The following is an 11,561-nucleotide window of genomic DNA, read 5'->3' as shown; positions in this document are numbered from 1 at the left end:
GGCAGCTCTGCGTTGGCAAGAGGTGAATGGAAATGGCGTGAAGAGAGAATAAGGGAAGGGTAATGACTGGGCAGTCAAGCCCAAATAAGTTGTGCGTGCTAGGGCTGCTGCCTAAATGAAAGAGCCAGCAACAGCATACGTGCCCTCAATAGGCAGGAGCCTACTAATTGCAGGGCGAGGTGTGGCGAAATGAAGGTGAAGTGACCAAGACGTATACTTGGGACGACTCACCTCGGGTGCATTCTCCTTGAATCACACACCAGAGCCCACGCCACACCCAGGCAAGACAATGATACAGATAATCTAACACAGTAAGTGTCTCTATTTTAAGGCTAGCAACGGTGAGAGCTTCAAAATCTCACATAAGTTTGACTGTGGCTTCCAAAGCATGCAAACACCTGTGTGACAAGCAATTGGCCGTACTACACGGCCTAACACATTTCAACCGCTGACAGCTTGGATGGACTACGACGCCACCCCGTTCGGTAGTTTCCATGCAATCAGGTCATCTCGGACATCAGACTCCCCCATCTCCCTCATGTGACTCGCGTGGACACCCTCGGTCTTGGACGACGAGCGTGGGCGCTCGCTATCCATGGTTGGCATTTGACTGTCACTCCGATCGAGTCCCAGTTCCGCCTCCACTGCATCTACAGCAGCGAGTGGTAACCGGACAACCTTGGCGGGTCCTTCATGAACGCCATTCTGCTGCGCGGTCACCGTCACCGTGCTCTTATCACTGGCGGCGCTGCCATGTCGTCGATGGGAGTGGAAAGGGTTGTGGGGCCGGTGAGATGTCGTATTGCTACCGTGTGTTGTCGTCTTCTGACCACGATGCCTCCCAAAGCGTCTAAGATCGCTTGGTCGGAGTGTGCCCTGACCGCCGTCCCCTTCGTCATCCGAATTGGAATTGGAATTGGAATTGGAATTGGACGTTGAAATTTGCTGGTTTTGCTGGGTTCGCCAGCCATTGCCACCAGCAAAGATATCCTCGATGCATTCGTCGGCTGGTAGTTCTGACGGCAGTCTAATCCAAGATGCCGCCAATGTCTTCCTGTACAGGTCGTGGATATCGGCAGCGTCTCTAGGCTTCGCTATGCTCGGCGAAGCTGCGTATGTCAGTATGTGTATCCCAGGCCAAGAGATAGGAGATTTACGCACGTCCAATGTCCTCGGCAACCTGCGGCTCGTGGGCAACGACGCCTGCAATGCCGCCAAAGGTGGCTGTAGGTTTCAGTGAAGGCGTCGTGTAGTTACGTTCGCCATCCACCTGGACCATCAAGATGCTCATGCGCAGAGTGCTGTTGATTTTGCTCTCTTGCATGAGATACCTCCTCACGATCCCTTCCGGCGCATCGCCCCCATCCGTAGTGGCGGGCGGGCTCACGCTCACGCTGCCTGATCGGCCTCTCCCCGAGGAGGGGTTCTTCAGCAGAGCCTCGCTTTCCTCGACATACTCACTCAGGTTCAACTTGATTTCGCCCAGCGTCATCTTCTCCGTCACGGCAAACTCTTGAATGATTTCAAGCTCGATAGGACATTCGACCAGCTGGTTGTTCTTGTCGATGGCTATCCTGATATGTGGAATCATCTTGCTGAAGGCATAGTCGACGCGATGGTTCACAATCGGACATTTCGCTGTGCGCCCTCGATGTTCAGCATGCATCGAGTGCGCCAGATGCCACTTGATGAACGAGGACCCCGAGACCAAGGGGACATTGTTGAGGTCGTAGATTTTGAGGTGAAGCTCAAACTTGGGCCTCTTGCCCTTGCCGACTGGATTGAGACGACGCATGTTAGCGATGTGAGCCACAGGCTTTGATGAGCCCCCCAAGTTGCAGGCACATGTCCTGTCTCAAGTAGGCACGAAACAAAGCATGTCGTCTCAGGGTGATGGGCATCAAGGGAGGACGACCAAATGCGCTCAGTGTAACAATGATGGGGCAAGAGGAACAGGTGAGCTTGCTTACTTAGAGTCTCCATCTCTCTCCAAAACTGAGGTAGTTGGCCCTATCAGGGCAAGCCGTCGGGGAGGGCCAATCCTGTGAGGTTATTCGGATATGACGGCGCCGGGGTGTGTGGGAGGTCTGCGACACGACGCGACAACACGCGTAAGGCACTTGGGGCCTCGTAAGCAGCAGTGAACTCGCTTTTCCTAGTGTGCGACGACTATAATACCAGTTTCACCCGCGATCGTGACCTATAAATTATAAGGCGCGCGCGAGCCTTGCGGCTCTTGGAGGGGTCGAGACTGTTGCGCAGCAGCCGATGCGAGTCTGGACCAGGCACAATGACGAACCTGTCAGCAAGTGATACAGGGCAGGACTGCGCGGCGCATTCAGAAGTCCAGAAGAAATCGAGAATTTGGGATGAGTATGAATTATAGGACAGGTGCACTGGGAAAGAGGATTGCGACTAGGAGATGCTCATTGTGCAAAGTACTAATTAATTAATATCCCTACCAACGCCCCGAATCGCGGATCATGTGCAACAACATCGTCATTCCACAGGCGCTGGAGGGCCGGGTGGATCCGAGGGAGGTCCCTGGAGTGAGGCTAACCTGAGTCGGAAGTGCCCACCAGTCAGAGCTTATCGATAAAAAAGTACTTCTTTGAATCTCGACTTGCCCATCACACGTTTGACTGCGTGGACTGTCAGAGTTATCGCGAACTCCAGCCCTTGTTACGATGAGCTCCACTAAGGGTGGAAGCTCACAGCCAAACAACCCGCCTGCGAAAAAGCGCAAGATCGACAACAATGGCAACAAAGGCGCAGCCAGACGAGTTGCGCGGGCCATTCCTACGCAGCTGCCCGAAGTCGCCTTTGAGAATGGCGAGCTCGATCTCCAGCCCTTTGTGGCCGCCCATGAGTTTGAAATCCGCGCTCTCGAGCAGAGCATGGCGACCTCCAAGACGCAGGGTGCCACACGAGCTTTCCAGAAAGTGCCACGGGGGCTGCGAAGACGAGCTGCCAGTCACAACCCCAAGCGCGTGCCAAAGAGGTTGAGAGCAAGGGCGCAGAAGGAGAAGGCGGAGGACAACACCCCGTTAGTCACGGCCAGGAGGAGAAAACCGACGACGACGACGGCAAGGATACGGATGGAGACGGCGAAGAAGCTTCGAACCTTGGCATTTCGCAAGAAGACGTCTCGGGAGAAGCGAGCCAGGGCGGCTGGGGCCAGAGCAGAGACTCTGCCGGACAAAGCAAAGCAGACCAAACGGGCGAGACGACCCAAGATCCGACGCAATGCTCTCAATGAGCCAACGCGACCGCGGGGCAGATTTCGGAAACGGCAGAGGAACAAGATTTGGCTCCCAACGCACATGTGGCATGCGAAGCGAGCGCGCATGACAAGCCCAAAAGAACCCCTCTGGCGATTTGCAATGCCTCTCAGGCCCAACGAGAAGATATACCGTCCCACTCATCGCATGCAAGGCGATCGAGGGGCGGTCGCGTGGGACATGAGTTACATGAGTACAATCGCCGTCTACGGCCACCCTGCTGGGATGGAGCGGGTTTTGAGGCGTATCGGTGTCACACACGACTCATGCTGGAACGACAAGGGCAAGAAATGGCGGGCTGGCACACGCAGCTGGTCCGGCATGCTGAGTCGCGAGACCAAACAAGGCCGGAGGCAATCGTGTCCCAGCACAGTCTTCTGGGACCCATTGCCGGTTGATCGTGTAGCGGTGGAAGACCCCAAGAAGGACAGACGGCGAGTGTTCCTCAGGGTTCACCCAGCCAGCTTCTCGGAATTATTCAATGAGCTGCTACGATGGTGCAAATCGGAGACACCACAGCTATATATCGAGGATCTCCGCTTCGAGATTGGGAGCATCGAGCTGACTGGTCCGGCCTCGACAGAGGTGCTTCACTCGGTGCTGACTCCATATCTTGTGGCCGGTGAGCCTAAACCGAAACACGCTGAGCTTTTCGCGTCCCTAAAAGGCCTGACGAACCCTGCAGCGCTGCCGCAGAACGCCATTCTGGGGTTCTCGATCCAGGATCCACGACTACGCTATCCGCCTCGAAAGCAGTCCCCCGCTCAAGGCGAGGCTGCTGAAACAAAGCTCCTAGAGACGGTTTCTCGGTGGCCGGCGGAAACTGCTCTCAAACCGTACACGCTCTTCGACCGTGACATCCGGCATCAAGCTTCCCAGTTGCCTACACAAGGACTTGTCAATCGTAGAAGGAGTAAAATCACGCCCGGTTCTTTCCTCAAGCCTTCGCCGATCGACCCAGCTATACCCATTGTGCTGCTAGCTTCCCGCTCGGGTTCCAGTACGCAGGCGCAAGGGAAGTGGACTCTCCTGGCACCTTGGAAATGCATCCAACCGATATGGTACAGCATCGTTCACTGTCCGTTGTCGACTGGCGGCAATCCCCGGTTTGCGGGCCTCGAGCAGACGCGCCAGGTTGCCTTTGAGCGCGGGCTGCCTTGGTTCCCTGCGGACTTTCCCACCACAGATGCTGGCGTTGCGTGGGAGCTGGAGCAAAGAGCCGTTCGCACCCGCACATGGTCGAGGCGACCCAAGAGCAAGCGCACAGAATGGAGTACTGTTGATCTCGGCGCCGGCAGGAAAGGTGAGCTTGGCGACGGGCTGGCCTGCGATTTCGAGTACCTTTTCGGTCTCCCACGGCCAGACGGCGCGGAGACGCAGTCGACCGAGGACGCCATGGATGTTGAACACGCTCAAGTCTCACAGACCAAGGCTCCCTCGCCTTCGGCCTTGGGTGCCCTCCATCACGTCGGCCGAAAAGCCTTGCAAGGGCTGGCGCGAGCAGAGGAAGGTGTTGCTCTCTCTATACCGTTGAATGCGCTTCTGACTGTGCGCATTCGACTGGTGGCCCGAGGTACGGTTGGCCCTTGTGCGAGGATCTATCGCCTGCCCGCGACACCGCCGCCTGTGCCGGTAGCTTCCGACGCAGAAGTCCCAGCCACGATACCTCCATCAGCGTCGACTTCTTTCCCGCCTGCTTTGCCCCATGATTTACGCGCGCAGTGGCTGGCCAAGCTGCCTGACACTACTGCCGCAGGAGCCAATGATACTACACGGCAGCCTCGAGCAACCACTCCCGAGTCGCGCAAGCAGCGCATTGTGAAAGATCTGACATCGAGGCCGACACCTTGGCCATCTACGAAGTCGAACTTGACGGATATCGGGGGCCAGCACCCCTTGTGCCCGAGCTCGAGCGACCTCATTGGGTTCGTGACGACGGGCGAGTTCTGTCTCAGTGAAGGCAGAGGGTCGGCAATAGGCAGTATTGCTGTTGACAAGGTCTTGGACGGATGCAGGGCGGACGAGAAAGAAGGCAGACTGTGCATTGTAAGAAACACGGGTGAAAACGTGGGCTGGCTTGCGAGATGGGAAGCTGTGTGATGCAGTCAGGGGAATCTACAAGATGGCGGATGTGATGACCACACCAGGGAAATGCTACAATACGTCAATGATACCATTCGAGCAACCTCGGCTCCCAAGGGCGGCATGCACACTGAAATCGCTACCGTCTGCGTGCCTTTGCTCCCCAATGCGCAAGGGCGTGGTTGACTTGCGGCTTGCCACGCTTCTGCTATAAGATTCTGAGAGCTCGCCCACCCAAACACTGTCTGCGCAATTTAGAACACGCACTTGCCAGAACTTTGCAAATATGAACATGTCGGATAAGATTATGGGCGGCTGCTTATGCGAAGCAGTCCGCTATCAGATTGACATGCGACTAAGCACAATACCCGTGAGTCCACTGAACTAATGAGCATCACACACAGGACGCTGACCGCGCGCAGCCATCAACGTGCCAGTGCACCCAATGCCGCAAGCAATCCGGCGCCCTCAGCGTGCACTTCCTCAAAGTACCCCTCTCCTCGCTGTCCTGGCTGCGGAACAAGGAGACGTGGTCGCGGGACGCCCCGCCCGACCTCACGATATTCCGGGCGTCCCCAGGCTCCCCTGAGATCACGCGCGGATTCTGCTCAAAGTGTGGGGGTCTCGTCTACTGGCGCGATGGGAGCACCGATATGACAAGTATCACCTTGGGCACCTTTGACGAGGACATGCTCCGGGGACGGCATAGTGTGCTCGCGGGTGCCAAGTCACACCTCTAGCCTCTAGCGCAGCAGGAGATCAAGGGACAAAGGGCGAGAATGCTGTCTGATTGTCGTAGTCAGATGGTATCTATGTAAACTCAAGTTCGCTGCCGTCCGACCCTTGAACGCCTGGAGAAAGAAAAGTGCTCAAAGCAAGCCCGTTGGGTGTCCAAGATAGTAGATCAGTCCTCCTCACTAATGTCGCTCTCGTCGTCTTGCTGGGGCTCAGCCTCACCGCTGTCCTCGGCCATCTCCATCTCAAATGCCTCTTCAAGGTCCTTCTCAAGCTCATCCTCCAGGGATCGCTGTGTATCGCCCTCGGCGGCGCCCGCCTCCTCATGATTATCCGATGCGTACCCGCCCTGTTGGGGCTGCTTCACCGGACTAGGCAGCTTGAAGTCCTCCTCTTCATCCATGCTCTCGCCATCGGCGTCGTCAGCCTCGCTTTCCCGCCGGTCCATAAACTCGTCAAACGGCCTGACGGACGTGACGGCTGGTGAGAAGCCACGGCCATTGGCTTTGGGTCCGCTGCCGTCCGGGTACTCGACCTGCAGCGGGTCGTCTTCTTCCTCTTCTTCGTCCTCGTCCTTCTCTGGCGCCTTCTTTCGTTTCGATTCTGCTGTTGCTGTTTTTGCAGCCGGCGGTAGCGCAAGGTCAATGTTCTTGGCTTTGCGCTCCGGCTTCCTCGCAGCGGGCTCCTTCTTGTTGGGCGACGGACTCTTGGCCCTGGGATTCGGCTTAGCCTTGGGTTTGGCCTCTGTCTTCTTGTGCGCAGTGTCCGCGGCCTTGATGTGGGGATGTCGTCGTTCCAGGCTGCTTGCATCTGAGTTCCCTGGCATACGCGTCAGGTTCATGTGGAAAGTCGAGTCGAGCCTGTCGAGTACAAAGACCTCTCTCCTTGGGTCAAAGTACATGACGTAGCGTCCGTCTCCGACACTCCTCATGCCTTGGTAGGCATATGTGCCGTCCGATTCGGATATTGTGAGATCGTAGGATGATGTCTGTCCGGCGTTCGACGGCTTGACCCGGGCGGTTGACGACTCGGAGATTCCGCTTGGTTTGTGGTTGTCTGGGCACTTGTTAGAGACAGGGTCCATCTTTCGCATAGATTTCAACGTACAGCGCACGCCTGTGAAGATTTCGTTATGTTCTTTGCCCAAAAGACGGTCACTCAGGACGACGGGGTATTTGCCCGCCTTTGTCGGGTCGATGAGGCCAGCCATTGTGGCGGCTTATGCGGGGAGAAACAACTCCTGGAGCGTCGGCTGACTCTAGAGGGAGAGAATCCCTTGAGCTGCTGAGAGTGAACTTGGACTCTCGACAGAAAGAGGTCTGTGTATCCGTAGCAAGTTGAGGCTGGCAATCGGAATTGACGGGGAGGTTTCAGGACCGAGACCGGGATGATGGCTGGATCGAGGGACCTGGTATGGTGGGGACTCAGCGGCTGGGTCAGGTGGGTAATGACGGACACTAATAGACGCAAGCTAAGGTAATTAGCGATGCTTCCCGCTGAGGGGCGTTCCTGGTCGCTGATGTTGGAGCGATGATGAAGCGTGATTCAGTGACTGGAGATACTTTGTGAGGGTGGCGCACGGGTGACTGTCATTGTCAGACAGGAGAAAGGCGGACAAGGCGCTGATCAGTCCAGTCATCTCCGTGGTCTCTGCTGCCCATGACGGCGCATCATTTTTGGCGGAGCATAATTGGCAGTGTGCTGCGCTCGATACTTTCCTCTGCATCGGGCCACGTTTTCAGTGAAGCCGAGCCAAGGAAGTACTAGTACGAGGTGCCTTACCTGATGAATCATACGGCCAAGCAGTGGCACTTAATAAGAATGGCTCGGAGTCTATCATCCCGAGGCGACAAGACAGCTTCACTCTGCCTACCCGGGAGCACATCACTAAAATTCAGAAAGCGGCAAAAGATACCCACCCCTTCATTTATTGAAGCAGTTTGAATTGAGAAATTGAGGCAAGGCCCTGTGATCTGGATGGTCATTGCTGCGATGCAAGAAGTTATTTGGCGGTGTGCCATATAAGGGATCATTGAGGAGATCACCAAAGAGAGACCAGTTCAGTTGATGGCCTTTGCCACGGGGCGAGCACCTCCAGGATGACATGGCACATTGGTATAGACAGGCAAAATGCTGAACACAGACGACATCCTGGCTCAGGGAGCTGGGTTCAATTATATGATTGTCAAGAGGTTTTTCGATATCATGCTCAAAAAAGCCTCTGGTCTAATAGTTGTCGATCGCGTGTCAGACTAAGGCCCGGATCTCCCGCCCCTTTTCGAAGCCAATGCCAACAAACCATCTGCCTAACCCACGCCCCTTGAATGCAGCTATATATCTATGCCAACAGAAAAGTCCACAGACGCGCTTCATAGAACGGCTAGCCAGCCGTCGCCGAGCAACTTACGCTTGGTAACCTGCTGAGCAACCAGACAGTCAAGGGCCTAGGCGCAGTTCTTGGCGTGGATGTGTTATTGTACCTGTGCTTGTGCTTACAAAACTTCATATAACCTGGAGTCGCAGCAGATAGATCGTCTCTCTGTCGGGGAAGATCAAATTAAAGACTAGCCCGCCTGGCCTCCCGTCGTGTCCGTCTGCGTACTTGGGCTGTGGACGACGATGCACGAAAAAGTTGCGGGCGGTCGCTGTTGATGGTATGTGGGCTTGCTCATCGCCTCCAGGTGGATGGCAGTAAACACGCCCTTATATTCTTTCCGCCTATTGAGTCTTCTTCCCAGCCTTGACCCGCTCCGCCCCCTTTGGTGTCTTGAGACCCAACAATACTGCCGCCGCGACAACCGCCATACCAGCAGCGCCCATGTTGTACGCCACCTCTCTACCCGCCCACCAATACACGCTCGTGAACAAGATCGGGCCAAGCCCTCGACCGAGCTGGCCCCAGCTGCGAAGGATCCCAAGCTTGCCGCCTCGCTCGTTCTCGCTCGCCTCAAAGCTGCTCAGGGTATTCAGTCCGGTGACCACGGTGGCCGAGGTCACGGCCAGACACGTCACGGCCGCATACAGGCCCCCAATCGTCGACACCCTCCCCAGCAAGACGAACGCGGCCAGGCACGAGATCACACCCGTGCGCACCGATGTGAGGGCGGGAAGGCGACGAGTGACACCACCCTGGAGAAGAGAGGCCACCAAACCAACGAAGCCCAGCAGCCTGCCGTTCTTCGAGGACCCGAACGCGAATAACTCGTACGTCATGAACGACAGCGAGCTTTCCATACCCGAGAAGAAAAGGAGAAACACGAAGTGCACCGCATTCAGCAGGAAGTGAGAGTTTGTGCGCTCCACGGAGACCTTGGATTTCTTCTCCTCCTTCTTCTCGGGGGCGTTCCCGGTCAGCGCAGGGAGGGTCTCCGGTAGACAGAAGTAGAGGTAGATTGTTTCCAGCACAATCAAACCAAGACTCACACCAGCGGCCGTAGCAAATGGGTTGGCAGCCACGGAGGGAATGGTGCTCAGATAGGCGCCCAGCCCGGGCCCAAACGTGAATGCAATGGAGAAGCAGGCACCGATGATGGCCATGGTCGATCCACGCGAGGCCCCATCGGAGATGTCGGTGGCCATGGCAGTAGCCAGCTGCACGTTGCCCTCCGACAGACCCCCCACGATCCGACTCAAGATGAACGTTCGAAAGTCCACCGCGGCGACCCACAGCAGGACGCTGAGAATGTTGCCCGTCATGCTGGCCAGCAGCGCGGTGCGACGACCGTAGCGATCCGACAGTGCCCCAATCAAGGGCGACGCGATGGCCTGCAGGAGACTGAACAGCGAGCCCATGGCGCCGCCCAGCAGCACAATGTCATAGCGCGCCTCGATTGGTCGTTCGAAGGCGGATTTGTAGCGGTTCAGTCCATCAAGGAGCCATTGCAGGAGCGTGGCCTTGGGCGCGTCGGCGGACAAGGGCGCCTCGCGGTCGCGGTAGAACTCGAGGAGTTTGGGAAACAGCGGTAGGATGAATGTGAAGGAGAGCTACGGTGACAGGTTAGTCTTGTTCCATTGCGGTTCGTTTGAGAGGTGCACTTGCGAGGTCGAGGAGGAGGGACACAAAGATGACGCGAAGCACCCGCTTCCGGGTGGCGGGGTCGACAGCCATGACGAGGGCGGGCGCGATGAAGAGAATGAGTGCAAGGGAAGAAGAGGACGCGAGCTGGAAAGGCTCACCAAAGTGAAGAGATGTCGAACAGTAGAGGACAACTCGCAAGCGACCAGCAGCCGGTGGAGTTGGAAGCACCAATTTCTTGAAACGCCTAGGCCACCAGCACCGTCGTCGACGTGCGTCAGGGGTCAGGTCCGGCGGGCCGCACGTGGGGAACATGGCTTGGCGGGATAATCACGGATAGAGCTCGCTGCTGCGCTGCTGGACTGTGGACACCTGTGCCTATTATCTAGGTATGCAAGATATAAGTACGATTACTTCAGAATCGGGACATACGTGTCTCGATGTTCAAAGTCAGAGTATCGCCATGCGAGCGATCTCATGGTTCACGCCTGTGACGTAGTACACATCAAGACGCGCAGACGACAGAGTAATTCACATAAATCATCAATTCATGTTCTTTCATAGGTGTGTAGTGAGACAAAGGAAACAGTCAAGTCGTCGCGCCCTCACAGCGTTTGTGGTGGAGGTGCAGGCGGGCCGGCCAGCCATCTGGTGACAGCCAGCCAATCCCTCCTGCGAACACATCCAAACATCCTCGATACGGGCCAAGCACTAAAGCATGGCTTCCCCAAGTTTTGAAGAGTGCCCCGAAAGGCAATCTCTCGTTGTCAGATACTTCGGAGTACTGATGAGCCTCTTATCTGCATTTCACGATGCCGCCCGCCATGGAGCTGGCAGGCGTGCACCATTACTAGACAGACAGAGGACGTCCCGCGTAGGCTTCCCGACTCGCCGTCGTCAACCTGTCCTTCCCAATCAGGGTCCCAGATGTGGCGTTGTTCCCAAAGAACAAGCGTTGTCCTGACGTGGTGTTAGCCTCAGCCAATAGATCGCACAACCGACAAGACGTACCAAGACTCTGCACGCGTGAGAGCGAGGCGGAGAGACGATCAACAGTCGCGAGATGAGCATGCCCAGTGAAGGGTTCATCTGTATGAGGTTAGTTTGGTCGATCATGACAATCTCGTCGTCACCATCACATACCTTGACCAGAAATTCCAATGACATTCGAGAGCGCAAAGAGCGACTCCAAACCATGGGCCGTAGCAGAGATACTGTGAGGGGCAACAAGAACAGACTGTTTCTTGCCAGACACCAGTTCCCGACGAGACCAAAGTCCATCGAACAGACCAGAAGGGCCCGCGCCGACCACAGAGCGGTCGACGAGGGCCATGGGGGCGAGCAAGATGCCTAGCAAGAGGCAAGTGGCCCACCACCAAGCCAGAAGGTCCTGCACCACCGACATGGTCGGCGGCCGGAGAGTTGTGTATAGTAGTAGTTAGGTAGTT

At 56.4% G+C, this 11,561-nt stretch overlaps 5 protein-coding genes across 5 annotated transcripts; 1 reads left to right on the top strand and 4 right to left on the bottom strand.

The window, feature by feature from the left end:
- Nucleotides 1-465: 465 nt before the first annotated feature.
- On the bottom strand, nt 466-1,795 carry J7T54_007515 (uncharacterized protein; the record flags this gene model as incomplete). Its single annotated transcript, XM_051507983.1, has 2 exons — nt 466-1,109; nt 1,162-1,795. The coding sequence occupies 2 exons, from the start codon at nt 1,793-1,795 to the stop codon at nt 466-468; spliced, it is 1,278 nt and encodes a 425-aa protein (XP_051360895.1).
- Nucleotides 1,796-2,687: 892 nt separating this feature from the next.
- Nucleotides 2,688-6,103, top strand: J7T54_007514 (uncharacterized protein; the record flags this gene model as incomplete). Its single annotated transcript, XM_051507982.1, has 4 exons — nt 2,688-4,854; nt 5,038-5,206; nt 5,622-5,733; nt 5,786-6,103. The coding sequence occupies 4 exons, from the start codon at nt 2,688-2,690 to the stop codon at nt 6,101-6,103; spliced, it is 2,766 nt and encodes a 921-aa protein (XP_051360894.1).
- A 164-nt stretch (nt 6,104-6,267) lies between these two features.
- J7T54_007513 (uncharacterized protein) lies at nt 6,268-7,308 on the bottom strand (the record flags this gene model as incomplete). Its single annotated transcript, XM_051507980.1, has 2 exons — nt 6,268-7,154; nt 7,206-7,308. The coding sequence occupies 2 exons, from the start codon at nt 7,306-7,308 to the stop codon at nt 6,268-6,270; spliced, it is 990 nt and encodes a 329-aa protein (XP_051360893.1).
- Nucleotides 7,309-8,816: 1,508 nt separating this feature from the next.
- J7T54_007512 (Major facilitator superfamily domain-containing protein-like protein) lies at nt 8,817-10,206 on the bottom strand (the record flags this gene model as incomplete). Its single annotated transcript, XM_051507979.1, has 2 exons — nt 8,817-10,082; nt 10,177-10,206. The coding sequence occupies 2 exons, from the start codon at nt 10,204-10,206 to the stop codon at nt 8,817-8,819; spliced, it is 1,296 nt and encodes a 431-aa protein (XP_051360892.1).
- Nucleotides 10,207-10,963: 757 nt separating this feature from the next.
- Nucleotides 10,964-11,518, bottom strand: J7T54_007511 (uncharacterized protein; the record flags this gene model as incomplete). The annotated part of the gene is made up of 3 exons (XM_051507978.1): nt 10,964-11,073; nt 11,125-11,202; nt 11,257-11,518. The coding sequence occupies 3 exons, from the start codon at nt 11,516-11,518 to the stop codon at nt 10,964-10,966; spliced, it is 450 nt and encodes a 149-aa protein (XP_051360891.1).
- Nucleotides 11,519-11,561: the final 43 nt, after the last annotated feature.

Source organism: Emericellopsis cladophorae (genome assembly GCF_022114955.1).
Source record: "Emericellopsis cladophorae strain MUM 19.33 chromosome Unknown NODE_38_length_223118_cov_118_926449, whole genome shotgun sequence".
In the NCBI taxonomy this organism is placed as follows: domain Eukaryota; kingdom Fungi; phylum Ascomycota; class Sordariomycetes; order Hypocreales; family Bionectriaceae; genus Emericellopsis; species Emericellopsis cladophorae.
The sequence above is the reverse complement of the archived record's forward strand: the minus strand, read 5'-3'. Positions and strand labels throughout refer to the sequence as shown.